This window comes from Salvia splendens, chromosome 6 (assembly GCF_004379255.2).
Source record: "Salvia splendens isolate huo1 chromosome 6, SspV2, whole genome shotgun sequence".
NCBI classification, from domain to species: Eukaryota; Viridiplantae; Streptophyta; class Magnoliopsida; order Lamiales; family Lamiaceae; genus Salvia; species Salvia splendens.
In genome coordinates this window covers 37,591,976-37,619,885 of record NC_056037.1, presented here as the reverse complement: position 1 = coordinate 37,619,885, position 27,910 = coordinate 37,591,976, and the positions used below count along the sequence as shown (strand labels likewise).

The following is a 27,910-nucleotide window of genomic DNA, read 5'->3' as shown; positions in this document are numbered from 1 at the left end:
CAAAGGTAAGGGGCAAAAACGCAACATTCGAAAACCTTCTAGAAAAAGAAGGGGAAAATGAAAAACCCGAAAAAAACTTAGCTCACAATCTTAATTCTTAGCTTATTCATGGCGTCGAGCCTGCCGTGGCAACCTCCACTGGCTGCGAAGCCCCAAAATCGCCCACTCCACCGACCTAACAATCCAATCCGCCACCGCGTGAGCATACGCGCCTTCAGGCGCAGCGACTTCGACGGATTCGCCAGGCGCGTGAAGTCCGGCGAGCTGTGGCGCGACGCCTGGAGGAGCGCCAACGACGGCTTCGAGCTGTTCGTGTACGAGACGCGGAAGACGGCGGAGCGGATAGACCGGAGATACGACGTCTCCAGGCGTGCATCCGCCGTGGCGGAGTCCGCCGCCGACCGAGCGCGCGAGCTTGATCGTGAATTTGAAATCACTCAGCGGTGGCGGACGTTTTCGCTGGATTTTAGGAGAAATTTGCCGAGGGTATGTGATGTATTGCAAGTGTTTGTTTATATGATGCAATTTATTGTGCCTCGGTGAATTTGGGGTTCTGCGATGAGATTAGGTTATAATCGGTAATATTGGTTTTCTGTTCATTTTTTGCAGTACAGGAAGGAGCTCAATGATTTTCTCGATACTCCATTGGGGAGAAGTTTTGCTGTAAGCATCTTTAACATTGTTAGTTTATGTATATGTATGTATTTCAAGTTCCTAAAAGTTGGAATTCAGACTGTGTAGAACAATAAAGATGAAATATAGTGCTTAGTTTATATTGATTTTGAAGTTAAGGAAGTTCATATATGCTTGCAACTTGGGTAGTTTGATGAAGTTGGATGATGTTGAGGATGGTGGAGTTTCTCATATGAATAAAGCCAGTATTGTTTTAATCTCATGTTTGTTACTCAGTCTAATGTTATGTAGTATATACAGCAGTCTTGTTACTTGTAGCTTTTAAACCGCATTGCTTCTCACTTAGTCGAGTGCCGTTTAGAAAAAAAAATGTTACAAACTTTTCCTAGTAAAATACATGATCTGAATGACTGATCTTCTCACTTAGTTGAGTTTCTTATAAAAAAGTTGCAAACTTTTCCTGTTAAAATACATGATCTGAATGACTGATCTTCTCACTTAGTCGAGTTTCGTTTTGGAAAAAAAAGTTGCAAACTTTTCCATTATCTGAATGACTGATCTTCTCACTCAGTCTAGTTTCGTTTTGGAAAAAAAGTTGCAAACTTTTCCTATGAAATACATGATCTGAATGACTGATGTTCGCTTGTTTTAGGGATATGTTCGGATTAATTAGAATCAATATGTGTGTGCCTTTCTGGATGTAGAGGAGAGAGATATTAGATGTGTAAAGTCCTTTGCTGGTGTACACTGTACACATGCATTCTGATTTGTGATTGGTGAAAATTTCTCCTTGCAGACACTTTTCTTTCTATGGTTTGCCTTGTCGGGATGGCTATTCCGAATTCTGATTTTTGCTACATGGGTGCTTCCTTTTGCTGGTCCTCTCTTAATTGGGGCGGTGGCAAATAATCTAGTCATCAAGGTAAACCTTTTGTTCATTAACTTCCTTGTTCCTTACTTCCTTATTTTAAAGATTAGCTCTGCTATTTTCATCCATGGAAACCCTTGAATGACTTATATTCCACATTCATAAGATGTTTCTTCATCTTAATTTGGTAGGTTAGCTGCGTTACTGTTATTTCCTTCTTGGACAACCCTAGTTGATTGGGATTCCGCATTTTGTGTTCCTCAATCATAATTCAATGTATTGTATTATGCCGTCTTTAATATTTGAGTACAGAAACATTGTACATGTAAATGAATTTATGGGACTTCCTAAATAGCTGATTGGAGCTACGGGCAAACACTAGATAGAACATAGCAGCTATGGTACAAAAAAAAGATGCAAGATTCTTGTATTGTTGAAGTCTCTATTGTTTAGATAATTTCTTCTTGTTTACAAGTCATCTAAGTTTACTTCTCTTTTTAGATCATAAATCTGTTACTAGTTTGTGAGTTAATTTAGTGATAGAAAGTTTTGCAATGCCTTCCGCTCTTATGGTTTGTGATCTCCCTTTGTAATCTTTAGAAAATTTTTTGAAACTTTTTTTGTACTATTTCCTTCGATGAATTTTTCACTTGGTCTGTTCTGTGGCAGGGCGAGTGCCCAGCTTGTAAGAAGCAATTTGTCGGATACAAAAGCCAAACTGTACGATGTGCTAGCTGTGGAAATATTGTCTGGCAACCACAAGGCGACTTCTTCTCAAGAGGCGGTAAGGGCCCTTCCTCGTCAAAATCAAAGTCTCAACCAGATATCATCGATGTTGAATTCGAAGAGAAATGAGCCAAGGCTGTGAGTTTAGCCTAGCACCCTTCATGTGGATATTCTTGAATTTGTTCTCTCATAGAAACATAGGAGAACACATGATTTCCTTTTATTAACAGTTTGTGACAATCATTCCCCATACCCTAATCTTTATTCAAGTTGGAGTATTTTATAGTCTTATAAATAGAGCTTTGTTTCCTACTTTTGCAATGTTCATAAATAAGTTTAGTTCCACCATTTTTGGTGTGACCTTTTCGAAGAATGACCTTTTATTCATAGGAGGAGTATTTATCTATTTTATTTTATTTTATTTTATTTCTTGATCCGTCAGCTTCTTCGTTATTTATCATGCCTATCGTACCCTATGTTTCGTACACTGATATATTACTATATTAGCGAGCGTTGAAGGTATGCCCGCTTGCAAACTGTGACTATTATTTCACTGTGCATGTATAATGAAAAACATAGTGATGATCTGATACCATTCTCATTGCTTGATTCAATAAAAAGTTTCTGAAAAAAGGGTGAAAAATTACATTTTGTTATAACTTTTATGTCCATAATTCACAAAATTGATTTAGTGATGATCTGAATGTTTCTGGTTAATGAAATAAAACCATATCACCTGATCATCATACAACTGCTTGGACTGTGTTAGTCTCTCTGCAGCAGCACAAGCATCCGAGCACTCTAGAGCAGAAACTGGTGCTCGTTTGCATTTCCGGCATCTCAACTGGCTCCCTGAACTTAGCCTTCTCACTGAGTTCCTCGAACGAGTGAACCAGGTTCTGAAGCCTGGCAACGAACTCTATCAACAAAGAGGTGAAATTCGCGAGAGACAACGCACTCGCACTTTCATATGTTCGGACCTCGCGCTCATTGAGGATGGAATCACCGATCAGAGAGAGGCGCGAAGGCCACATGGTCTGCTGCTTAAGGACATCCTCTCCGGAACCCAGTTCGGATTGGGAGAAGTTGTTGATGCTTCGGTTTGCAGTAAATGCATCGTAGTTGCGCAGTGTCTGAGTCGACTGTTGGTTGATTGAGCTGAGAGACTTGATCAAGAATGGCTTGTTTTCATTCTCTTTCATTTCGCGTATCTTTTCCGGGTCGAGATTCTCGGGGCGTTTGTCGCTCTTCCAGCTCTCAGCATTCACCAAAAGGTACGATTTCTCGTCGATCATCATCTGCAGATTCTCCGCAGCGTCGTGAATAGCTGCAAGAGGGTCCTCTGTGTCTAGTTTCTCCATCTTTTCGACTTTTTCACTAAGCATTTTGAGAACCTTGGCTCCTTCGGTGCCGACTCTCTGAATTACATCCTTGAAAACCTGCCTTAGTTCAGAAGGTGCCTGAAAACAAAAGAAAATATTATGATTACAAATAGTAACATTCTGCAAAATGCTATTTTTGCTATATTTGCATCACATCTTTAGATATACTCAATTACTCATATACATTAGGGATAATAAATGCATTTTTTATAGGATTTGTGACAACACATTTAATGTAAAGATATGTATGTAGATGACCAAGATCACTGCACAACTGATGTGAGACACTGGAGTCCGTAACAATCAACCTCTCTCATTGGTCATGGCTGTGTTGGTCACTGCTGCCTTCTTTTTACAGCCAAGACAACCACTCTGAGTTGGCTCCCAAACGATCTTGTTGGTCACCGCTCCGAGTCATTTAGCCTCAATAAAAGCATCATAGTACCAAATACGAGAACTCAACCCTTGTTTGTGAGAGAGAGTTCATTTGGTCTATAAACCTTACAACAGTTTTCGTACATAACTTAAGTGAGACGGTGGAGTCCGTAACAATTTCACTTATGGCACGCAAGGTTCCTAAAAGGTTCTACCAAGATCAAAATTAGAGTCACTTTGAAAATGTGTAAATTCCTATCACAATTGCGTGGTAGAAGCAGGAACAACTGGTTCCACTAAGACACTCTAAAACTAACAAAAAGATCAAGAGTAACATTTTCTTGCCTCAAAAGACTGAACTTAAAAATTTGGAAAACATAAACAAACAACAATTTCAAGGCTTACAAACTAAAATACCTGTATTTCTGAAAGAATACACCCGTGCATGGCCATCACCATGAACGCACAGTGCCTCAGAGCGCCACTGACCTTCACATATTCGCCCCAAGGATAGTTCAACATCCTATAACGGCCGTGAGGTGGTTCCCAAACAGCAAAGCTCATCTGTAAAGCAGGTAGTTGCAATCAACATCTCACCCCAACTACATTCTTGCTCCGAGAATTGAGTAAAAGGAAAGATTGTTGATTATGGACTATGGAGAGTACATAGGTCCACGACCACAGCAATCCAACTTGTTTTCTTTTGTGGATATGATTATGGTTCGTTGTTTATCAAGATTCTGTTTGTGTTTATTTCCTAACAAGGTCAAGAGGCGTACCAGAGTCTCCTCTTGGCTCGTGGACTCCACTGCAGTTCGATATCCCTTGTAAAGAGGATCATCAGAAGCTTGGTAGATCAGGATCTTCGATGGTATTCTTTCGTACTCGACACATTGCAAGTACATATTGATACAACCTGGAAACAATCAAACAAACACAACGTAAAACAAAATTAAATCTGATAACTTCTGCATAAGAGACGATCTTCACCTTCCAAAGACGTGGCGACCCCTTTAAAGTTCTTCACGACCAGCTTGTGCAGATCCTCACCGGACCAAATGGGGAAAATGCAGACATTCATGACTAAGCAGACACCAGCGCCAACTGCGATCAGCACCAGTCTCGAGACAGCAGTCTGAAGAAACTCCGAAGAATCAGACACCAGCACGATGCAGAACGTCAGCATGAACACCCTGAATCCATATTCGTACTGCTTCACAGCCGGGTGCAGCTTCAGATAACTAGACAAGGACCCTGGGGTCCACACATGCATAAATCAACAATTTCGGACACAAAAACAGAGATTTGCAGCTTCTTTTCATTAGATCTAACTTTCTCAAAACTAGTTTGATTTAAGACACAAACTGACCATACTTGTGCATAAATCATCAATCATTGTCAATTTCAGACACGAAAAACAGAGATTTGCAGCTACTTTTCATCAGATCTAACTTTTTCAAAGTCAGTTTGATCATCGAAGATTCAAATTGACAATATTTGTGCATAAAAATTTCTAATATATACTCCATGTTTCAAGAAACCGACCTGCGATAAAAATACTGATGACAACCACGACTTCATGAAATTCTCCAGCAAGCTTTGCCAGTTCTGCAATCCCTAAAGATAGTGCACCAGCCGACAAGGTCCCCAGCGCTCGATTAAACCCTTTGCTTAACGTAGCTCCTACGGAATCAGAATCACACAATCCGTTACTATTGCCAAACTAAACAAACCAATACATATCAACATAATCAGCTTAAATTTGCTCAAATTTGGCAGAGGTCTGGTGCAAAAATACAACCCCCCAAGCTTCACATTACTCTATCAATTACCAAAGAAAACAAGCACAAAGAAACCCAAATCCAAACAAAGCCAAGTGATCAAATTGAGAATTTCACTTGAGCTCAAAGACAACTACAGCAATCGAACACAAACAAACCTAAATCAAAACAAAATCACAACACCCCAACACAAGTGATCAAAAATTGTTGAGATTTACCTATGATGAACTCTCAAACAACTACTACAACAGTAAGAATGGCTACTCTATCAATCACCATAGAAATAGTACACAAAGAAACCTAAATCCAAAACAAAAGCACAACACCAATCCCAACTGATCAACTTGCTTATTAATTCTCTCTCCTACTTTATTCATCTCCATTAACACACAAAACAATACCAATTAGGAAAGAGATCCAACACAAATGAAAAAGAAATGAAGAATCTGACCTATGCTGAACTCAAAGACAACCACAACAGTGAGAATGGCCCAAATGGAATGCTTGGTGATATAAGTGGAGGGCTCCTTGAAAAAGATGAGCAGCGAAACCAGAGACAAAGCGCAGCCCATCTTAGCAGCAAACATGGCCTTCCTGGGATCCGATCTCCCCATCTCATAGGCGCTCACCGCAATCTCCCGGAGCCTCTTCCACCACCGCCACAGGCTCTCTCCCATCACTCGGAACAGCCAGTGGAAGCAGCCCTCGTGCCGCACGTAGTACCCCTCCGATTCCACCTCCGAGTAGTACTTCCGCGACAGCAGCCGCTCTTTCCCTCTCTCCACGAAGCTCTGCCGCAGAGACCCGAAATTCGCCATGTTTTTGGCTGGGAGAAGTGGGATTTTGGTGTGCCCCTTTTTATTATTGAGCTTTTTGGGTGGTGGATTTTTTAATTGGGATTGTGAGGATCTTGATGTTGGGAAATGGCTGTGAATATTTACTTTTTTGCTTGAGAAGATGAATGTTGTAATGATGCTTTTGTGTTTGGGTAATAATAAAAGGAATCAATGATATTCACACCAGGAAGGATTGGGAGTCAACTTAAATATCTAGCTGGATTGTACTTGGTCTACTATTATTTTGCGTTTTCCTTTTTAATAAAATTGAAAAACTAAAGAGATTGAAATTTTGAATAGATGAAAGAAAAAAGAGTTGAGAGAGGATTAGGAAAACTTGAAAAGTGGTCGATCCTGTTACCAAATACATGAAATGGGGTCGATCTTTGTAAACGAGTTAAAATATTACTTCATTCGTCTCATGTTACTTACACAATTACTTTTCGGCTCATCATAAACTACTTACATTATTTATAGTTTAAGTTAGAATTAATGTATTTAATTAATTCTCCATGTTAGATTAAGTTAATAGCTCTTTTATTAAGTGATGTCTCATTACACTTAAAATTCTAATTTCATTATACTAAAAAATCAATCCTAAATTTACGGTCTAAAATGAAAAGTGCGAATAACATGAGACGAAAGGAGTATTATATTTACGGTCTAAAATGAAAAGTGCGAATAACATGAGACGAAAGGAGTATTATATTGATGATAAGATGAGATATTTAAAAAATATTCTATTTTTACATATTTGGTTTTTGTTACATCGCATACTACAAATTAAATTTCCTCAAGAAGTGGTTCTTTTGTTTTAGGTGGAAGGAAATTCAAAAAAAGGGAAGGGAGTCAACTGAAATATATGTCTCGGGATATATAATTAAAATAGATTAAATGAAGATATAATTAAATTATACAGAGTAATATTTGATTAAAATTTAGTCAGTTGAAAACGGAATGTTAAATCACAAGCTTAACTTTTCTAAATTATTTGATTCGTGTTGTATTTATTTCTTTGAAATATTATTCATAAAATATTACTCCTAAAATTTTGAATATATATCTAAATGGTATTTGTACATTTTAATAGTTTAGTGGCAATATGAACACATTAAATATTTGATATAATATAAAAATGATTTTATGAACTTTTGAAAATTAAATAATATAGTATAACGATATCTTTCACATATCCAATACATTTACTATCTATGTCCATCAAATAGATATGTTGGAAAAAGACATCATACAGATTAAGTTGGTCAAAAACATGACAGCAATTCATTGAGATTTTATATCATTAACCCAAGTTTTTGAATAATCAAGTGAGGAAAGATCTCACTGAATTAGAAACTGTTAATTAAAGACGTCACGCAACTTGACAAAATCAAAAAACAGCCAATATTCGGAAATATTTTTTAATTGAAAGTCACAGCTAAAGCCTAAAGCTAATTAAAAGGTGACAGCCTTTACCAAATTATTTATAAGTTTCAACAAGGCACGTCTAATATAGACAGGAAAATTATCAAATTAAGCCTGCAATAGTAATTAGTTGGCTACATTTGTTCTAATCATAGACAAATCATAAACATGACAACCACATAAAATAATATTATGATAATAATATTAATAATTATAATTGTAATAATAACTACATATTCTAAAATAGTCAGAAAACAGAGACATGGCTACACGTTGTGCCAAAAAGTAAAGCTTGATAGTGTCAAAATGCAGAAAAATTTCAAAGATGCAAATCCAACAATTTGTTTGCCTGGTAACACTCACTCTAATGTGTGATTTACTTCTTCTCTTCCTTCTCGGCCTCGGCCGCCCTCTTGGCCCTAACACCGACATGGCGGGCATTAGTCCTTTCGAGACGCAGCTTGTCATATGCCCTGAACAATTTCATCTCTTCCGTGACCTTAACAAGATCCATAGCCGGCTTCTCACTAACAATAGGCAGGTAAGCTCCGGAAACTTGTGTGGCTGTAGCCAGCTCCTCAGGAGTAGAGTCACCCGCCTGAAAGAGGAAATTGTGCAATTGAGATGGAATGCAAATGCTAGGGACAAAAGGCTCATTCATTCAACCATTCAAGGGCTAATTTTACCTTGAATTTGCGAACACGTCTTGGGAAGACAACGAGCTTGGCCTTAAAGGTCTTCAGTCTCTGGACATTAGTTTGGAAGCCCTCCAATGAACTGTTTCTACGGCGGTGATCCACAGAGATGCCGATGGTTGGGGCAAGTTTCTTAGGGATGCCAGCAGCCTGGTTGATAAATATAGCAATAGCAAATTTAGAAAACTAAGACAAACTCATTGCTACAAATGAAATCAGGGATCATGTAAGAACAATACAATCAGAAACATCACAGTAAATTATTAAAGCAAATACACTTAAATCCTGATCTGATAAGAATATATGTAGATCATATTATCAATGGGGTCAATTAGATAGAGAATCAAGATAAGGTAATTCACCTTAAGCTCCTCAAGAGAGAATCCTCTACCAGCTCTGACTTTCATGTTGTACTTCAGTGTCTGCCCACGGACAACAGGACGAAGTGGTCCAGCGGTGGGTCTGGGGAAGATCTTAACAGCTTTCTCTTGTCGTGCTGAAAACGAAACATATAAGGCAAGAGTCAAGTGTATGATACAAGATGGTAAAATGGAGCAGTTGAAAAAATGATGATATGCACAGATTTGTCAAACCAGTCTAATAAAAAAGAATGTACACACGAGAAGACAAAATGATTACCGGTCCTTCTCCTGGCCTTCCGGGCAGGCTGGTTAAACCATGTTTTTACATAGTTTTGCCAGTGCTTCTTGAAGTGCCCATTTGGGATGACATTGTTATGCTTCATGATTTACCTAAAGCAAACAAGAAAATACTTCGATTAAAACCACCGACTAATCTAAAACTAGTACTCCATAGTCCATACTAAAACAATAAGATTAAAGAGAATCATATGATTAAAATAAATTCTACTCTCAAGTCTAAAAATTACAACTTCCCCATCCTTAATTAGCCTAATGATTTCAATGATAAATCAATATCTACCTACACATACTATAGAATTAATCCAGCAAACGTAAGCATGTAGTAATGACTAATTAAACAAAACCATCAAAACCCAAATTAAAAACATTCTGAGCAAAGAGTAATCTTCAGCTAAGTAAATCAAAGAACTGCCCAGTAGACCTCATTATGCATATAATGGTTTCAGGATTTAGAAATTAAAAAGAATAACATTAAAAAAAATATTGGCGCAAAGTTATGAAATCCAGATTTCGGTAACCTTATCACAAAATCATCTTCAGAGACATGAAATGGCATACACACACACACACACCAAAAATAACATGACCAATTCAAAATCTTAGTGTTACCGCAACAGATCAAATGAGCTAAAAACCCTCAAACCAATTGGACTTGTGCATTTCGTCCCATTAGATTTAGCGGAAACTTGTGCGACAAATAAATGCAACAGATCGAGATGACAAATTGGACTTACAGCGGCGAGGGGAAGGAGAGGGGCACTAATGGCGACTGCGGTTATAATATAATGTGGATACATCAAAACAAACCCTACCTCGTAAACTATTGGGCCGAATTGGTGGGCTTTTGAGAAGGCCCAGTGATATTTAAGTAATGGACTTAATTGATATTTTTTATTTGGGCCGATTAACAGTCACAAGAGCATATATTCTAGTTTTCGGTTCACTTTTTTTTGGGTAAAACGTAGGGGTGAATATTCGGGTTTGCGATAGGAAATTAGTGTTTTAGATTCATAAACGTGTATTCCACCTTTTTGTAGACTGAGAATCGACGTAAAAATGGAGCTAGGACAAAGAGGAGTTTTTAATGAGTCACGCGCCGGGTGAGCATCATGCATGGCCAGGGAAATTCGGGTGAGCTTGGCAGATGATGGAGTACGTACTAAACAAGCCCAACAGCAGTAAAGCCCATCAGCCTAAAGCCCAAGAAAGAGTATCAGTTCGGCATGACTACAGAGTATCAGTCCGGCATGACTAAAGAGTTCAGTTCGGCACAACCAAAGAGTTCGGCTCCAGCCTACAGCTCGGTAAAAGCCAACCAATCAAACTCTGCTCTCAGGTCGGCATCAAGCTCTACTCTCAGATCGGCAAAAGCTGCTCGGCAATAATTCGGCAGTTCGGTCTCAGTATTCGACCGAACTAGGAGATAATGGACTCATGCAGGATCTCCACGACTTCCGTTACACCCACGATCTATTTAGTGGTGTCAAGCAGTCATTAACTCATGCAGGATAGTGGACCCATGCAAGGTCGCCACGATCTCCACGACATCCACTACCTAGCAAATGGTGCTGCATGCCACGATCTTGGTCCTTTGTATAAATAGAACCTAGATCAGATAGATAGGGTTAGACTCTCTCGCTTTCTAGAGATCAAATACAAAATAGCAAGTCTGTATTGTAAGCTGTAGAAAACAGATCAAGCAATACAACTCTGCCCTCTTTTCTTCCCGTGGACGTAGATTTACCTCAGTAAATCGAACCACGTAAATTCTCTGTGTCGTGATCTGCGTTTTTCCTGCATTCATCACCACCAAAAATTCGCGGACTCATCACTGGCGCCGTCTGTGGGAAACAGAGAACCAAATTTGTGATAAAGCGAATTTTTGACCCTTTTTCCACCCCCAGAAAAATGCATACCAGATCACACACTACCCGTAATACCGTTCGTGATAACCGTGAGAAAGCTAGTCCAGCTCGCAGGTCTGAAAAACGGCCTCGGGAGACATCTACCTCCGGTTCTCACGAAGAAGGAACAAGCCACTCCAGGAGTCATCGCACCGAGTCTTCCCAGCAGCCCGATTTAAATGAAGCTGTCAAGCTGTTCTTGGCCGAGAAGCAGGAGGAGTTCTTAACCTTCCTGCAGAAGAGCCAACAGCCGGAGAAGACAACGACGGATTCTCCCTCCTCATCTAGGCATGAAAGTCACTACCGCAGTAGTGACGTGTCTTCCAGGAGAAAGAATCCTCAACCCCGACATGTTCCTGTTCCTCCTCGGTACCGGAACCACAGGAGAACTCCATCTCCTCCGTACCGAAGAGATGTCGGGTTCGCCATGTACGGAGCATTAAAGACTCCGTTCTCGGACGATATCACCCGAACTCCTTTGCCGCGGAACTACCGGACACCGTCAATGACTTATGATGGGTTGGTGGATCCTCATGACTTCCTGGGACGCTATCAGTATAACATGGCGAACCAGGGTCTCAATGAGGTCCATATGTGCAAGCTGTTCCCCGAGCTGCTCATCGGGAACGCCAGAAGGTGGTTCGACAGCCTTCCTCAAGGCAGCATTAGATCCTACCGAGATCTAATGGATGCTTTCCACAGGAGGTTCTTTCAGAAAGCGGAAGCCCGAATTACTTCGGCTCAGCTGCTTTCCATTCGTCAAGGTCGCGACGAAAAAATCAGCGACTTTATGACAAGATTCCACAAGGAATGCCTGCAAGTAGACGATCTCAACGATCTGCTTGTCATCTCGGCATTCCAAAATGGAATCCTGCCCGGAGCTCTCTACAGGAAGCTCGTTGAGTGCGGTCCGCAGACAGCTCAGGAAATGTGGGACATTGTGGACCAGTACTCCCGGGCCGATGAGGCAGACCGTCGCAAACGGTCGTTAGACAGCTCATCGTCCCGAGGAGACAGAAGGAAGCCCGATCATAGCGATCAGGGACATCCTCGCCGGACTCCATTTGAAAGAATTCAAAGGGCTCCGGTGCAAGACAGATTGGGACCCCGTCTCAATCCCGAGAAGCCGCCCGCTCAGTTCGTACCGCTGAACAAGTCAAGAGCGGAAATTTTCGAACTACATTCCGATATGTTCGAAAGACCAAAGCGGATGACGAAATCAGCCGCGCGGCGACCTCAGGATCAATATTGCTCCTTCCATCAAACCCACGGTCACGATACCGAGGAGTGCCGAAATTTGGCTGCAGGTATTGATGTTCTTGTGAAAACAGGAACGTTAAAAAAATACCAAAGCAAGCAGCCGAAAAAGAACAAAAGGCAGAGAGGTGCGAACTGCAATCCTCAGGATCCGAAAAAGCATGAGGATCCCGAAGACGACGACGAGCCGCAATATGATGGAGTAATCCAGACTATTGATGCTCTCCCTGCCGGGAAGACTAAGTCGTCCCTAAAAGCAGAACGCAGAGGTTCCAATCAAGAGGAGCCAACACATAAAAGGCTGAAGAAAGACGAAGTGATTACATTTTCAGACGCCGATCCCGTCCCAGCCATCTCTCCTCACCAAGACGCTATTGTCATTCAAGCCGGAGTGGCAAACAAACTGATCCACAGAGTATTTGTGGATACAGGAGCGTCAGTCAGCATTCTTTTTAAAGAATGTTTTGATAAAATGGAAGTGGATCCAGCTCGGCTCAGTCCGGCTCCACTTCCTCTGAAAAGTTTCGCCCAGGAGGACACCCGCCCTGAAGGTATTATCAGCCTTCCGATCACGGTGGGAAAAGCGCCTACAAGCTCCAATACGATGATCGAGTTCTTTGTGGTGAAAGCTCGGTCCCCGTACAACATCATCCTGGGGAGAGACTGGCTCAACACAGTTCGGGCCGTTTGCTCTACTTATCACCTCACCATCAAGATCCCCACTAAAGGTGGGATAGCGGTCATCCGAGGTGATCAAAAGAGAGCAAAAGAATGTCTGCAGATTGCGCTTAAAAGTGCCGAGCAATCAGTTCGGCACCATCAAGCATAGCAATCACAGCAACCGGAGTCAGAGGCAAGCGAGATGACCGAAGTCACTTCAGAGCCGAACTCAATGACCGTTCAGTTATACGAAGATGATCCATCCAGAGCGGTCAAGATCGGTTTCGCAGGAACGCCTCTACTCCGGGAAAAGACCATTCAGCTCCTCAAGGAGTACAAAGATGTCTTTGCATGGTCTCCGTTGGACATGACCGGAGTGCCCCCCGAGGTAATCACTCATCGGTTAAATATTGATCCTTCAATACGGCCAGTAAAACAGAAGCAAAGACTCTTTGCGGCAGAAAGAAGCCAAGTCATCCATGACGAAGTCCGCCAATTACTAAAAGCGGATGTACTATTCGAGGCGAAATATCCTTCTTGGGTGGCTAATCCTGTGATGATCAAGAAAAAAGAAGGAGGATGGCGGATGTGCATAGATTTTACCGATCTAAACAAGCACTGTCCTAAAGATTGCTATCCCCTTCCGAATATAGATAAAAAAGTAGAAGCTTTGATCGGCTTCGAAATTTTCTGTTTTCTTGATTTATACAAAGGATATCACCAAGTATTGATGGATGAGAGTGACGCTCCGAAAACAGCTTTCATTACCGATTTCGGCATTTTCGCTTATAAAAAGATGCCATTCGGTTTAAAGAATGCCGGAGCCACTTATCAAAGGATGGTAGACAAGCTTTTTCGGCACCTAATCGGAAAACAGGTTGAAGTGTATGTCGACGACATAGTTGTCAAAAGCAAAAGCACTTCGGAGTATGAAGACAACCTCAAATCCACTCTCAACGTGCTCCGAAAAGCCAACCTCAAACTCAACCCCCAAAAATGTACCTTTTTGGTAGATTCGGGAAAGTTTCTGGGTTGTTGGGTTTCAAAGGACGGACTCAAGGCAAACCCCTCAAAAGTTCAAGTCGTTCAGAACATGGCAATGCCGAAGTCCATACATGACGTGCAAAGGCTAACCGGATGTCTAGCCGCACTGAATCGATTCCTTTCCCAAGCAGCCGAAAAGCAACTGCCGTTCTTCAAGGTGTTGAAAAAGGCACCAAAGTTCGAGTGGGGAGCCGAGCAGAAAAAGGCCTTTGACGAGCTCAAAAGTTATCTAGCCGAGCTTCCTATTCTCTCTGCTCCAACCGAAGCCGAAGTAATATTCTTATACTTAGCGGCATCAGATCAAACCATCAGCGCGGTGCTTGTACGAGAAGAAGGCCTAAAGCAGTTTCCCATCTACTTTACAGGCCGAGCATTAAGAGGTCCAGAAACAAGGTATCAACCTCTGGAAAAAATTGCTCTGGCGTTAGTAAATGCAGCAAGGAGACTGCGGCCATACTTCTATGCTCACAAGGTATGCGTCTTAACCGATCTGCCTCTTCGGCAAGTTTTGACCAAGCCAGAAGCATCAGGCAGAATCGCCAAATGGGCCATAGAGCTGGGAGAACACTCAATCGAGTACCTACCTCGGAAAGCCATCAAGGGACAAGCCTTGGCAGATTTTCTTGCAGAGGCCAAGTTCGATCAAGCAATCCCTGTCATTGCCGAACAGAAAAATTCTACCAATGCCGAACTAGCACAGCCTTTGGAATCCGAAGTAGAGCCGCCAGACTGCTGGAGCGGATTCGTAGATGGAGCTTCAAACAAGATGGGAAGTGGAGCTGGTATTTTACTCGTCGCTCCCGACGGACACGAGGTAACCTACTCACTTCGGTTCCTATTCCCCACTACTAATAATGAAGCCGAGTACGAAGCCCTCTTGGCCGGACTCCAGTTAGCGCAAAGTCTGCTCGTCAAATCTCTCAAAGTCCATTGTGATTCACAAGTCATAGTAAATCACATGTTGGGTACAAGTGAAGCTCGTGACGAGAGAATGAAGAAGTATTTGGACAAAGCGCAAAGCATCAGCCGAAGTTTCTCCTATTTTCGGATAATCCGCATTCCCAGAGCGGAAAATAGCCGAGCAGATACCTTAAGTAAGTTGGCTTCAGATCCGAGCTCAAAGGCGGAAGAATTAATGCATCGAAGCATTGATGAAGCCGAGGTACATTCAGTATCCAGCTCGCCGAACTGGATGACGCCGATCTTGCAGTATCTGGATCAAGGACAATTGCCCGAGGATAAGAGAAAAGCTCGGAAGATCACGTGCCGAGCACTTCGGTACGAACTTCATGAAGGAGTCCTCTTTAGAAAGTCTTACCTCCAGCCGTTATTGCGGTGCGTAGGACCAGAAGAGACGGACTACATCCTCAGAGAAGTTCATGAAGGATCGTGCGGCAGCCACATCGGAGCTAGAGCTTTAGCTAAAAAAGTTCTAAGATGGGGATATTATTGGCCAACCTTGGTACAAGAAGCAATGCAGCTCGTCAAGACATGCCCGAAGTGCCAAATCCATGCAAATATCCCAAGGATGCCGCAGACCGATCTATCCACTATGCAAAGCCCTTGGCCTTTTATGCAATGGGGTATAGACATAGTAGGACCACTACCACAAGCTCCTCGGCAAATGAAATTCCTTATCGTTGCCGTGGACTACTTCACGAAGTGGGTGGAAGCTGAACCATTAGCTACGATAACGAGCTCGAAGGCATTGGATTTCGTCTGGAAGAACATAGTGTGCCGATTTGGCATACCCCACATCCTCATCTCGGATAACGGGACTCAGTTCACCGACAAGACGTTCAAGAATTGGTGCCAAGAGCTGAATATTCAACAGCGGTTCACTTCGGTCTCTCATCCACAAGCAAACGGACAAACGGAGGTAACAAATCGTATCCTGGTGAAAGGGTTAAAAGCTCGGTTAGAACAAGCCAAAGGACAATGGGTAGAAAATCTCCCTCAAGTCCTATGGTCCTACCGAACTACACCCACAACCTCCAACGGTGAAACTCCGTACAGTCTTGTGTACGGCATTGAAGCCGTGATTCCGGTGGAGATCGGCGTACCCAGTCCCCGAACTCTAAATTTCTCCTCAGAAATGAATGACGACGGACTGAGAGCCGAGCTAGATCTTGCCGAAGAAAGAAGAGAATTGGCATGCATAAAAGCAGCCAAGTACAAGGAGCAAGTAGCCCGGTATTACAACCAAAGGGTGAAGAAGCTGCAATTTCAAGTGGGAGATCTCGTTTTGAGAAACAACGAAGTAAGCCGAGCAGAAAAGCTGGGCAAGCTCGAACCCACATGGGAAGGTCCGTATCGGGTGTCAGAAGTCCTCGGCAAAGGGTCTTACAAATTGGCTCACATGTCAGGAGAACAGGTACCCCGAACATGGCACATTTCCAACCTCAAAAAGTTCCATTTGTAAGAGACAGTCCGGTCAGTCAGTCTTGAGTCCTGTTCGGTCAATGTGCTTTATTTGGTTTGCTTGGTCTTTGTTTGTCTCTATGTGCTTTTTATTTGTCTATATGCGTTTTGTCTGTCTATGTGCGTGTCGTCTCTTACAAATGTTACTGAGGTATCTTGTTCTTCGAAGGCTGATCCCCTTCTTAGAACATATACAAGCCAACGATTGTGAAGTCAAAGCTTCTACAGAAGATACAAGACCACAATTCAGCTTAAACAAGCAGTTCGTCTGAAACGAGCTGCAACAAGCCAACGATTGTGAGTCAAAGCTTCTACAGAAGATACAAGACCACAATTCAGCTTAAACAAGCAGTTCGTCTGAAACGAGCTGCAACAAGCCAACGATTGAGTCAAAGCTTCTACAGAAGATACAAGACCACAATTCAGCTTAAACAAGCAGTTCGTCTGAAACGAGCTGCAATAAGCCAACGATTGTGAAGTCCAAGCTTCTAAAGAGGATACAAGACCACAATTCGGCTTAAGAATCAAGCACTTCGTCTGAAACGAACTGCAACGAAAGTCCGATTCTCGCGATAAAACTTGCCTGAATTAGGACAAGGGAAAGTCCGATCCACGCGATAAAACTCGCCGAATTAGGACAAGGGAAAGTCCGATCCCCAAATTAGGACAACGGAAAGTCCGATCCGAGCGATAAAACTCGCCAAATTAGGACACAAGCTTAGTCCGGTCAAAGGTGTTTATTTCATCAGACCAAAGACGAGTTCGGTCAAAGAAGAGTTCACTTCATAAGACCGAGGACAAACATCAACTTACCCCGTACCTTTATCCAGAATGCCGAAGTGATTCACTTCGCTTTCCGGGGGGGGTAGTGATGGAGTACGTACTAAACAAGCCCAACAGCAGTAAAGCCCATCAGCCTAAAGCCCAAGAAAGAGTATCAGTTCGGCATGACTACAGAGTATCAGTCCGGCATGACTAAAGAGTTCAGTTCGGCACAACCAAAGAGTTCGGCTCCAGCCTACAGCTCGGTAAAAGCCAACCAATCAAACTCTGCTCTCAGGTCGGCATCAAGCTCTACTCTCAGATCGGCAAAAGCTGCTCGGCAATAATTCGGCAGTTCGGTCTCAGTATTCGACCGAACTAGGAGATAATGGACTCATGCAGGATCTCCACGACTTCCGTTACACCCACGATCTATTTAGTGGTGTCAAGCAGTCATTAACTCATGCAGGATAGTGGACCCATGCAAGGTCGCCACGATCTCCACGACATCCACTACCTAGCAAATGGTGCTGCATGCCACGATCTTGGTCCTTTGTATAAATAGAACCTAGATCAGATAGATAGGGTTAGACTCTCTCGCTTTCTAGAGATCAAATACAAAATAGCAAGTCTGTATTGTAAGCTGTAGAAAACAGATCAAGCAATACAACTCTGCCCTCTTTTCTTCCCGTGGACGTAGATTTACCTCAGTAAATCGAACCACGTAAGACTTGTCTAGAAACATGTAGTATATGATTTACACTCTTTTACAACAGATATGTACACACACATATATATATATATATATATATATATATATATATGTATATATATGTATATATATATATATATATATGTGTACAAGGTATTGTCTCAACAAAGATCATCATCTGATGCGGTTCAAGTGAGAGAATGGCTCTGACTTTGTCTTTGGTGCAGGCTTAGCAACTTCAGGTGTACCGAAGACATTCCAAAATCGAAGAGTCTCGTCTCCCGCTGCAGATGCAACCGTGCACCCATCCGGGCTCTGAGCCATGTAAAGAACTCGGGAGGTATGCCCCGTGAGCTCAGCCATCTTCACCATTGATGGGTACTTCCAGAGAGTGAGCTGATTGTGTGTGAAACCGTGTGAACTCAGCAGCTCGCGCTCGTTTTTGTTCCATAGAAGAGAGCAGACTTGTGAGCCAGTGTCCACTGAGTTCAAGCACGACCCGGTGTGTGTGTTCCAGAACTTGATGCACCTATCACCAGCACCTCCGCCCGAGGCTAGTAGGTTGCTCTGGAAGGGACACCACGCGAGTGCTTTAACAGCAGCGGTATGCTCTTCGAGCCTGTGAAGCCACTGGGTAGGAGCATTCGATGCTGCCATGGATCTGTCCCAGATTTGGAGGACGTTGTCGTTTCCACCACTAGCCAACTGCTGCCCGGATGCCGACCACTTAAGCCCACAAACTTCTTGGTCATGTCCGGTGTAGGTTTCGACAATGTGAGACCTCACTCTCACATCATTGTTGAAGATCAGACCATCCTGACCTCCGGTTGTTAGGATGTGATTGTTCCAGTCCATGGCACCAACTCGTGATCTGTGCCCTCCTTTCAAGGTTCTCAGCTGTAACGAAAACAGAGTTGAGTATTTGATTTCTTGAAAGATAACAAACCATATATAGTCACAAACACTCACCAGCCTGTTAGAGGTGGAATCCCAAAGCTGAACTTCTGAGTTATTGAGACCAACAGCAATATGCCTTCCATCAGGAGCCCATTTGACACTGGTAACCGGGCCACATTCGTCATCGATGGTAACGAGTTCAGAGGTAGCCCCATCTGAAGCATCCCACAGATAAACAGTGTGTCCAAGAGCGATGGAAAGAACGTTGCTGCCACCCCAGTCCAATAGATTCAGATAGTAATCATCCACAATATCAGGGGCATCTAGTGTCCTCTCAGAAGTCTGCATAAAGATACACAATACACAAAGTTATATAACCTAGTACTACTCAAACCCCCATGTACAAGATGCTTTTCATCAGCACGGACCTGGGGAATGTGACGACGTGGTTTGGCAGATTTGACTTGGTGAGCTGCAGACGAGAAATCGCTGGGGATTGCCTCTACCGGGGTTGGTGGTTTGTTTTTGAAAGCGAGAATCCGAGTTCTGTTCATGTTGAAGGTTTCTGCAAGCTGCTTCCTGTACGCTTCTCTAGATGGAGAAGAGCTGGTGGGTGGGTTTTCCTTACCTGTAAGCATGTAATTAGCGTAGTCGAAATCCATTGCCGACCTATTTGGGATGAAGCGATCCAACTGCAGAACAGGAAGAAGCCATTACAACATGCACAAAACTGACTAAACTACAGCAGAAAATTATGCAATCAACAGTTATTAGTGGATCTATAATGGAACCTCCCCAAAAACTGCCTAACCCAGTACCAATTCAAGATCAATCAAACACTTCTATTTAAACTCTAGTAGAAAAATTATCAAGTTATTAGTGAATCTTTATTGGAGTCCCCCAAAACTTCCTAATACAGCTCAAATCAAGATCAACCAAGCACTTCTAAACTCCAGCAGCAATTATACATTCATGAATTATGCAATCAACCAATCAAGTTATTAGTGTATTCATATTGGAATCCCCAAAAATTGCCTAATTCAGCACAAATTCAACCAACCAAACTCTTCTAAACTCAAGCAGAAACTATGCAATCAGTAAATCAAGTGGATTCGTATTGAAACCCAAAACGGTTTAACACAGCACAAATTAAAAAATGACTACGAATTAGCAGATGCAAAAACTCACAGACAATTTAGGGGGAAATAGCTTACATTCTCCTTGGAATTTCTTCTTTGGATGAGCTTCTCTTGCAGCGGGAGCTGCGACTTGCTCTTGTTTGGTGTGGAAGATGAGTTCATATTTCCTGTTTCCATATGTTAACACAAAAAAAAAAAAAAACAATAGCAGAATATGCAAATATAATGCGTGTATGTATACAGTAAATCAATTTGAGATAAATCAGAGCCTGCAGAAAAAAAAAATCAGTAAAAAACAGTTCAAAATAGGATCAAATTAGTGCAAGAACAATGATCGGAGACAGATTGCGAGCGAATTTTCACGATTGAATTGCTTGTTTGTGGGAAAAAACTTGTTGAATCGATGGGTTTACCGTTTATACATTGGAAGAAATTTGTAATTAGGGTTTTGCGGGAATGGAAAGCCGCTAACGGATTAGTTGTGGAGGGTTTAGGAATAGAGCCGTTGGAATTGACTTTACGAAATTGCCCCTTTTAGTATCTGAATAAGAATAGTTGTTGGCTAATTGGTAACTAATTGTATTACTATTGGGTGTGGGATCGATTCTGAATAGCAAGATGTGTTAGACTTGATAATCGGTTCTAATCGATAATTGTTTGATTAAAATCGAATTTAGTTTGTAATGTAACTAATCAAAGTCTAGACAACCTAGAAGAAAAAGAAAAGGCTGATATATTCACCATTTAAATTATATTGTAATCTATCTTTCAATAACACAACTAATTTAGAGAAGGTGTTGAATTAGTTAGTATTGCCAATATAATATTAATATAAATTATTGAAGATTAACTACGTTTACAATTGGGACACTGACTCTCTTGGGTGTGTTCGGTTTCCTAGACAAAATAGTACCAAGATATAGGTGGCGTTCGGTTGCCATGACTAATATCATAAGACTATTCATCTAGGATTAAGTTGTGGGTTTATTTTAGTTGGAGAGGGGAGGCTATGACTAATTATCATGAGACTATCCATCTAGGATTAAGGTGAAGAGTTCAATCTTATGAACCAAATATGATACATATTTAATCATGAGATTTAATCTTGCCAACCGAACACCCTCATAATATAAGATTGAGTTGTGAGATTATTTTAGTCACACGAGGTTAGCTATGACTAATTATCCTATGATTATTCATCTATGATTGAGGTGTGAGATTGAATCTCATGAACCAAACATAAGATATATTTAATCCTGTGATACAATCTTGCAAACATGATGATTTTTTATTGAGGTGTTGTGTCCACTATAAGGTGGACACGCCCAATAGCCCCGCCCCAGTTTTTTGTCCATAGCCCCAGTTTATTGGCCACAGCCCCAAAATTCTATTTCCGTCACTATAGTGGACACCTCCAATAGCCCCCAAATTTTATAATCAACTTTCATTTTAAAATGTTTCAAGTAATTACGAACAAATTTATCGGGCTATACGTACGTAGAAGAAGTCGACTATACGAATTAAAAATAAAAATAAAATTTAAATTTAAATTTAAATACAAATTAAAGTGTAAAAAAAAAATTCAAAATGAAACCGCTGCGGCGGTTGTCCGCCGCTATAGGAGCCGCGCCTATGCTATACGTACGTAGAAGAAGTCGACTATACGAATTAAAATTAAAAATAAAATTTAAAATTAAATTTAAATACAAATTAAAGTGTAAAAAAAAAATTCAAAATGAAACCGCCGCGGCGGTTGTCCGCCGCTATAGGAGCCGCGCCTATAGGCGCGGCTATAGCCACGCCCGCCGCGTCCTCGCCCCGCACGCGGCGAAGCCTCGTCCGCCGCCCTCTCCCCCACCAGCCGCGTCCGCCCTCGCGGCGGACACCCCTCCCACTATGACCGCCACGTCGACCGCCCCCACCGCTCCCCTTCGCGGCGACCGCCGCGTCCACCTTATAGTGGACGCTCTAAGTATAAGCCATGATGATTTTTATTAAACTTGATATAAGATGGAATTTAGGATATTACGGTCTATGTGTATATGAGCCTTAAATTGAAAATTTTGAATACGTCATTGCGGATTACTACTACTACAAGGGCGTTGTCATGATACAATTGCACCGCGCTCTTATAGTTAAGTTTCAACATCAACTTTTTAAAAAATATTTTCTTTTTGTTTTAGTGAATTGTAATTCGAGAAGATGAATAAGGAGTGGTAAAATATTATTAAATGTCATTACACATTATACTCCGAGAAATAATATCACATGAAAAAATTAGTGAAATTAGAGAAATAAATATATATTTGGTCAAATTTAATCTCTAATTCGATTTCGGTCGAATAACCATCTAATTGACTACCAAAACAGTTCGGTTTCGATCGATTAACTAACTAATCGACAACCACAACAGTTCCAGTTCCGGTTCCGATTTATTAGCATTTTTTTGTCATAATCTTTCAATTTATCCTACCCCATAATCAATTACCAAAATTATAATATAATTAATTAATATGAAGGATATTGCTAATTAATTCAAAGTTATTAGGAAAAACATTGTAATTAATCATTACTCTAATTACTTTTCGAGCAATTATTTAAACATCAATCGATTCATAACATAAAATCTCCAAAACACCCCCAATCATTATTTGTTCTTTTGTTCTTAATTATGCATTTTGTGTGATTATACGAAAATAATCATCAGTTTCTATTTCTCTCATTTTTATCACAATCTTTAATTCATCCTAAACCACAATCAATTAATCTAAATACAAAACTATATAGTCTAATTAATTCATAGGAAGGAAATTGTTAATTAATTCACAATTTATTTAGAATGGCGTTAAATTAATTCAAATTAGGACATTGTTAATTAATTAAAGAAATTACTATATTTACTAATTAGAGAGATTATGACACTAATGCACATTCAAAGGAAGGGGACATTGTTAATTACCAATTCACAAATTATTATACTTTAAAAAACCAAAAAATAAATACTCGGTACTCTCCCACAAAATTCAAATTTCAAACATTCAACGGTCATATTCGACAAGGGCTTCCATCTTTCAACCCTACATTTCTCTACCCCACCGCACACTATATATACCGACGCTCCTTTCTCCTTTCTCATTCATTGCCGCGCCTTCATCGGCAGTCCAAGCTAGCCGCTAAAGGAATACGTTAATCGTGATTCTTACTCTTCGAAGCAATGGATTTCCACAGCCTTACAAGGAGAGAGCTGCAGGCGTTCTGCAAGAGGAATAAAATCCCAGCCAACATGACCAATGCTGCCATGGCCGACGCTCTCAGTGCTCTCGAGATCGTAAGCTCATTTCCTCAATTTTTCGATTTTAATTTCGTTTTTTCAATGGTAGAGATAAGGCTCGAGGCGGTATGAACATATCTAGCTGCAATCATATTCGTTCACTCTAGTTAATCGAACGCTTTTTTGTTGATTCACTGATAAATGATGTGACGCTCTCAAAGCGCTCCTGCTCACGTGAGCTAATTTCCAGAATTTGTGGATTTTAATTTCGTTTTTTCAATTAGCTCATTGGTAGAGATAAGGATCGAGGCTGTATGAACAGATCTAGCTGAAATGATGTTCGTTTCGCTCCTGTTAATCAGCTATTTGTTGTTTGAATGGCTAGTAATTGATGTGACGCTCTCAAAGCTCTCCAGATCGTGATCTCATTTCCTGAGTTTTTTTATTTTAATTTCGTTTCTCAATTACTTATTGGTAGAGATAAGGATCTATGCTGTATGAACTGATGAGCATATCCATCTGCAAACATGTTCGCTTCACTCTATTTCATTTAATTGGCTAACTCTATCTGTTTGCTCTGTCATTTCATTTATATGTGTGCGAGATGGTTGTAGTTTTAACTTTGAGCTCATTTTGCTGAACTTCTTCGAACGCCTAATTGATTGTCAAAGATATGCATATTTTAGAAGGTTTTATTTGATTTTTTAGCATATGAACGGCGAGGTGATAATGATTAGAAGATCTAATCTAATTTCAGAAATTTAATTAGCTTTGTTCCTCGAGAAATTTCTGCTGGAATTTGTGCTTATTCTACTGAACTTCTTGGAACACTCGATTGATTGTCAAGGAGCTGCATACTTCAGAAGATTTTATTTGGTGATTATGAGGTCTAATCGAATTTGAGAAACTTAACTAGCTATGGTGTTGCTTTATTCTGCTGTTATTCAGTATCCACTTTGTTGCTCAATAAATTATTCTGATATTTGATTTGCAGGTTGAAGGAATTGAGGATTTTATGCAGACATCTCAAACAGAAAGCACACAATCATCCATTGAGCTACAAGACAGCTTGGAGGTAACATCTCCATATGTTCCTCCAACTGGTGGCCGGAGCACACGCCGGAGAAATGTCTCCAATGCTGAACCTGTGGTAATGACCACGGCTCGGTGCACTACCCGGAAAACCACTGTCAAAGCTCAGGTCGATGCAATGGAAACTCCGGCAGTGGCAGCGCAGGCTAGCCGAAGGAGGGTCCAGATTGCCCCAGCGTATCTTGAACTGGATTCGCAGTTGGAGAAATGCGTGGAACAGAAGAAGGATGCTTTGATGACCCCTGCTGCAGTGGGGGCTACTAGCCGGAGAAGAAGAGCAGAGGAGACTGAGAAGAAGGTGTACAGCACGCGACGATCGGCCAGGTTGGCAGTGAAAAGTATGCCAATGTTGAGTGGAGAAACTGAGCTTTCTAATGAAGAATTGTTTGCTAAAGATTGTGAAGACCAGGAGGTGAATCAGAAAGAAGTGTCAGGAGTTACTGGTATATTTCCTTTTCTGATTCTTTGTTTTTAAATATTTCATGCTTTTTTGCAATGATTAAAGATCAAACTGTATATTTTTCAGTTGAAAATGTGGAGGATAGAGAAAAATCTGAGCTTTCCAATGAATTATGTGCTAAAGATTTTATAGATCAGGAGGTGAATCAGAAAGAACTATCAGGAATTACTGGTATGTTTCTTTTCTGATTCTTTCTTTTCATTGTTTATTTCATATGTTTGTTTGATATGGAATGGTTAATGATATAAGGTGTGTTTTTTAGGTGCAGATGGAGTTGAAAATATGGAGGTGGATATAGAAAACTCTGAGCTTTCCAGCAATGAATTATCTGCTAAAGATTGTGAAGATAAGGAGGTGAATCAGAAAGAAGACCATATTGAACTGTCGGGAATTACTGGTACATTTATTTTCTTAATCCTTTCTTTTCAATTACTCCCTGCATCCACGATTACTAGTGCCATTTTTTCCAACACGAGTTTTAAAATGTAAGTTGAAAAGTTAGGGGAATGTGAGAGTCTCACTTTTTTGTGTTAATATTAGTTTTTTTAATAAAATATGACTCCTATTAGCGGTTGAAAGGGAAAAAATGAACTCATATTGCCGGACGGAGGGAGTATTTCATATGTTTGTTTGTTGTGCAATGAATAATGATCAGAGCTGTAATTTTCCAGGCGCTGATGTAGTTGAAAATATGGAGGATAAAGAAAAATCTGAAAAGGATATAACCGTGGGAGAAGTAGAAAAGGGCACTGATTCTGCAGCTGCAGTTCAACATAATGAAGAGATATTTGATAACACAGAATATCCTGGTGATGAAGACACAGAATTGCTGGTTCAACAGAGTGAAGGTATGTTTTCATCAGATTCAAGATTTGAGCTTGTTGCATTGGCTGAACTGAATTTCAACTTATTTAAATGAAAAATCTGATACAGGTTGTGTCGATGTCCCCAAATGTGAAACTGAAGAAGTCACAGTTGAGAGATCAAAACAAGTAGAAGATATTGAGACCGATGCAGGATCTAAAGACGAGGCTGTGGAGTTTGAAAGCAAATGTGAAACTGAAATCACAGTTGAGAATTCAAAAGAAGATTATATTGAAACCGATGCAGGATCTGCAGACGAGGCAGCTGAGTTTGAAAGCAAATGTGAAACTGAAGTCAAAGTTGAGAACTCAAAAGAAGTAGAAGATGTTGAGACCGATGCAGGATCTGCAGACGAGGCAGCTGAGTTTGAAAGCAAATGTGAAACTGAATTCACAGTTGAGAACTCAAAAGAAGTAGATAATATTGAGATAGATGAAGGATCTGAAGAAGAGGCTACTGAGTTTGAAAGCAAATGTGAAACTGAAGTCACAGTGGAGAACTTGAACGAAGTAGATGATGATGAGACAGATGCAGGATCTGAAGAAGATGCTGCTGCTGCGTTTGAAAGCAAAGGTATGATAGAGATAAAATTCTTTACGTTGTTATGATGATGAGTTTAACACCTTTTGATTCTAAGATAATAAAGTTGAGCCTTTGATTTTGCAGTGGTAGTAGTGTGTGATGATGAGGTTGAGGTTGAGGTAGAGTGTGAAGATGATCATGACTTGAATGTGACATTAGGCAAACTCACAGAGATGAGTCTGGAACAAGAAGTTGATTTTGGTATTCATGAAGAGACAAAGAAGACTGAAACTGTTCAAGTCGAAGAGAGTGAAGAAACGGAAACTATGGAGGTTGAAGAAAGTGTTAAGGCTAACGGGACCGAATTGGTGATCACAGAAGATGATACGATCAAGGCAGGGAAAGACAAAGTGCGGCGTTTTGAAGAGGAGAGCTTGAGAAAGCTCTCGAAGATGTTGAAGGAGAAGCTACAGATCTCGAGTAAAAGATCAAGCAAGAATGGCGGCAACGAGGTGCGCCAGAGATCAGCTTTGCAAGAGCTCCCTGAGAACACATTGATCGGTGGGAATGGAAAGTGAAAAAACCAAGTTAGTGTGTGCACTGTGCGTGCACCATTGAGGATAGAAGAAGAGAAGTGATGTTACTGTATTTGAGTTAAAAGTTCTGATATTTCATCAATCTGTAGTACTCTACTGTTGTAGTTCTTGTGAGGCAAGTTTTTGAAATTTTGGAAGAGTGAAATTTTACTAAATACCATTATCATAATAATATTCTGGTACAGATCCAAGCCCCCTAGCTCAAGTGGTTGAGGAGGGTGGCAAGGATATGGCGCCATCCTAGAGGTCTTGAGTCGGATGGCGCGACTTTGGGATTAATTTCCCTGTGGGCCTGTTCAAGGTTGTTTCCTTGGGGCTTGGCAAGCTTTCGAGTCTGGACACGCCTGAGGGTGGCGGGTAGTCTACCGGAGCTGAACTCGTCGGAGGGGAGCAGTCTACGAGCCAACATTGGCTAGTTCACGGGCCAAACCCGTTAGAGGGAAGCTAAAGTATTCGAGCCACGAGGGGCTGTGGCGGGCTAGTTCGCTTGCCGAATGTATCTCGAACTCCTATGTATGAAAAAAATAATAATAATAATAATATTCTGGTACAGGTTCTCTCCTTAATTTAAGGTCCAAATTTAACATTTTTTTGTGATTTAATAGTATTTGTTGGTCGATTCTAATGACACCAAGTTAACAAATTTCTCTTGTATCAAATGTAGTAATAGACTGAAGTCTAAAATTGGTTTTGTACATCTTCTCTAAAATTGGGTTTGTACATTCTCTCTCTCGTATGAAATGTAATAAGAAGTAATAATTCGTGTTTGACCAACGAATATATAAATTCTAAATGGATTTCATCATTTGAAGAGAGCTATTACAAGACAATATATAACACCAAAGCACACATTTTAAGTGATCGGCACAAATTCTTTGAAATGTGAGTGATCTTCATTTTGATTTAGTATTAATTTTATAATGAGACGC

The 27,910-nt window shown here is 40.9% G+C and overlaps 5 protein-coding genes across 7 annotated transcripts; 2 read left to right on the top strand and 3 right to left on the bottom strand.

Annotated features, from left to right (window-relative positions):
• The first annotated feature begins 22 nt into the window (after window positions 1-22).
• On the top strand, window positions 23-2,663 carry LOC121808098. Its single transcript, XM_042208456.1, has 4 exons — window positions 23-486; window positions 610-663; window positions 1,430-1,555; window positions 2,171-2,663. Exons 1-4 carry the CDS (start codon window positions 109-111, stop codon window positions 2,354-2,356), a joined length of 744 nt encoding a protein of 247 aa, XP_042064390.1. The 5' UTR covers window positions 23-108; the 3' UTR covers window positions 2,357-2,663.
• A 146-nt stretch (window positions 2,664-2,809) lies between these two features.
• On the bottom strand, window positions 2,810-6,767 carry LOC121808097 (aluminum-activated malate transporter 4-like). The gene is made up of 6 exons (XM_042208454.1): window positions 6,217-6,767; window positions 5,530-5,667; window positions 4,975-5,238; window positions 4,764-4,900; window positions 4,402-4,548; window positions 2,810-3,687 (listed from the first exon to the last, which is right to left on the bottom strand). The coding sequence occupies exons 1-6, from the start codon at window positions 6,581-6,583 to the stop codon at window positions 2,971-2,973; spliced, it is 1,770 nt and encodes a 589-aa protein (XP_042064388.1). The 5' UTR covers window positions 6,584-6,767; the 3' UTR covers window positions 2,810-2,970.
• Window positions 6,768-8,203: 1,436 nt separating this feature from the next.
• LOC121809853 (60S ribosomal protein L13-1-like) lies at window positions 8,204-10,159 on the bottom strand. Of its 2 annotated transcripts, none has more exons than XM_042210677.1 (5): window positions 10,115-10,159; window positions 9,358-9,470; window positions 9,081-9,214; window positions 8,710-8,868; window positions 8,204-8,621 (listed from the first exon to the last, which is right to left on the bottom strand). In XM_042210677.1, exons 2-5 carry the CDS (start codon window positions 9,461-9,463, stop codon window positions 8,400-8,402), a joined length of 621 nt encoding a protein of 206 aa, XP_042066611.1. In that variant the 5' UTR covers window positions 9,464-9,470; window positions 10,115-10,159; the 3' UTR covers window positions 8,204-8,399. The 2 variants fall into 2 exon arrangements, with proteins under 2 accessions (XP_042066611.1, XP_042066610.1); XM_042210676.1 differs by having other exon boundaries at window positions 9,990-10,142.
• Window positions 10,160-18,100: 7,941 nt separating this feature from the next.
• Window positions 18,101-20,679, bottom strand: LOC121809559 (cell division cycle 20.2, cofactor of APC complex-like). The gene is made up of 4 exons (XM_042210263.1): window positions 20,252-20,679; window positions 19,466-19,729; window positions 19,110-19,379; window positions 18,101-19,037 (listed from the first exon to the last, which is right to left on the bottom strand). The coding sequence occupies exons 1-4, from the start codon at window positions 20,351-20,353 to the stop codon at window positions 18,315-18,317; spliced, it is 1,359 nt and encodes a 452-aa protein (XP_042066197.1). The 5' UTR covers window positions 20,354-20,679; the 3' UTR covers window positions 18,101-18,314.
• Window positions 20,680-23,309: 2,630 nt separating this feature from the next.
• LOC121806166 lies at window positions 23,310-27,547 on the top strand. Of its 2 annotated transcripts, none has more exons than XM_042206107.1 (7): window positions 23,310-23,504; window positions 24,442-24,982; window positions 25,066-25,170; window positions 25,268-25,396; window positions 25,671-25,847; window positions 25,933-26,436; window positions 26,530-27,547. In XM_042206107.1, the coding sequence occupies exons 1-7, from the start codon at window positions 23,391-23,393 to the stop codon at window positions 26,961-26,963; spliced, it is 2,004 nt and encodes a 667-aa protein (XP_042062041.1). In that variant the 5' UTR covers window positions 23,310-23,390; the 3' UTR covers window positions 26,964-27,547. The 2 variants fall into 2 exon arrangements, with proteins under 2 accessions (XP_042062041.1, XP_042062040.1); XM_042206106.1 differs by having other exon boundaries at window positions 25,262-25,396.
• The last annotated feature ends 363 nt before the right edge of the window (window positions 27,548-27,910 follow it).

Coding starts and splice junctions, on each gene's coding strand:
- LOC121808098 (XM_042208456.1), top strand. CDS start 109: ATGGCGTCGAGCCTGCCGTGGCAACCTCCACTGGCTGCGAAGCCCCAA. Junction 664..1,429: donor CATTGGGGAGAAGTTTTGCT/GTAAGCATCTTT, acceptor TTCTCCTTGCAG/ACACTTTTCTTTCTATGGTT. Junction 1,556..2,170: donor CAAATAATCTAGTCATCAAG/GTAAACCTTTTG, acceptor GTTCTGTGGCAG/GGCGAGTGCCCAGCTTGTAA.
- LOC121808097 (XM_042208454.1), bottom strand. CDS start 6,583: ATGGCGAATTTCGGGTCTCTGCGGCAGAGCTTCGTGGAGAGAGGGAAA. Junction 5,239..5,529: donor CATCAGTATTTTTATCGCAG/GTCGGTTTCTTG, acceptor TGTGGACCCCAG/GGTCCTTGTCTAGTTATCTG. Junction 3,688..4,401: donor GTATTCTTTCAGAAATACAG/GTATTTTAGTTT, acceptor TTTTGTTTTCAG/GCACCTTCTGAACTAAGGCA.
- LOC121809853 (XM_042210677.1), bottom strand. CDS start 9,463: ATGAAGCATAACAATGTCATCCCAAATGGGCACTTCAAGAAGCACTGG. Junction 9,215..9,357: donor GAAGGCCAGGAGAAGGACCG/GTAATCATTTTG, acceptor TTTCGTTTTCAG/CACGACAAGAGAAAGCTGTT. Junction 8,622..8,709: donor GACGTGTTCGCAAATTCAAG/GTAAAATTAGCC, acceptor TTCCTCTTTCAG/GCGGGTGACTCTACTCCTGA.
- LOC121809559 (XM_042210263.1), bottom strand. CDS start 20,353: ATGGAAACAGGAAATATGAACTCATCTTCCACACCAAACAAGAGCAAG. Junction 19,380..19,465: donor CACGTCGTCACATTCCCCAG/GTCCGTGCTGAT, acceptor ATCTTTATGCAG/ACTTCTGAGAGGACACTAGA. Junction 19,038..19,109: donor ATTCCACCTCTAACAGGCTG/GTGAGTGTTTGT, acceptor TTTTCGTTACAG/CTGAGAACCTTGAAAGGAGG.
- LOC121806166 (XM_042206106.1), top strand. CDS start 23,391: ATGGATTTCCACAGCCTTACAAGGAGAGAGCTGCAGGCGTTCTGCAAG. Junction 25,397..25,670: donor TGAACTGTCGGGAATTACTG/GTACATTTATTT, acceptor GTAATTTTCCAG/GCGCTGATGTAGTTGAAAAT. Junction 25,848..25,932: donor GCTGGTTCAACAGAGTGAAG/GTATGTTTTCAT, acceptor AATCTGATACAG/GTTGTGTCGATGTCCCCAAA.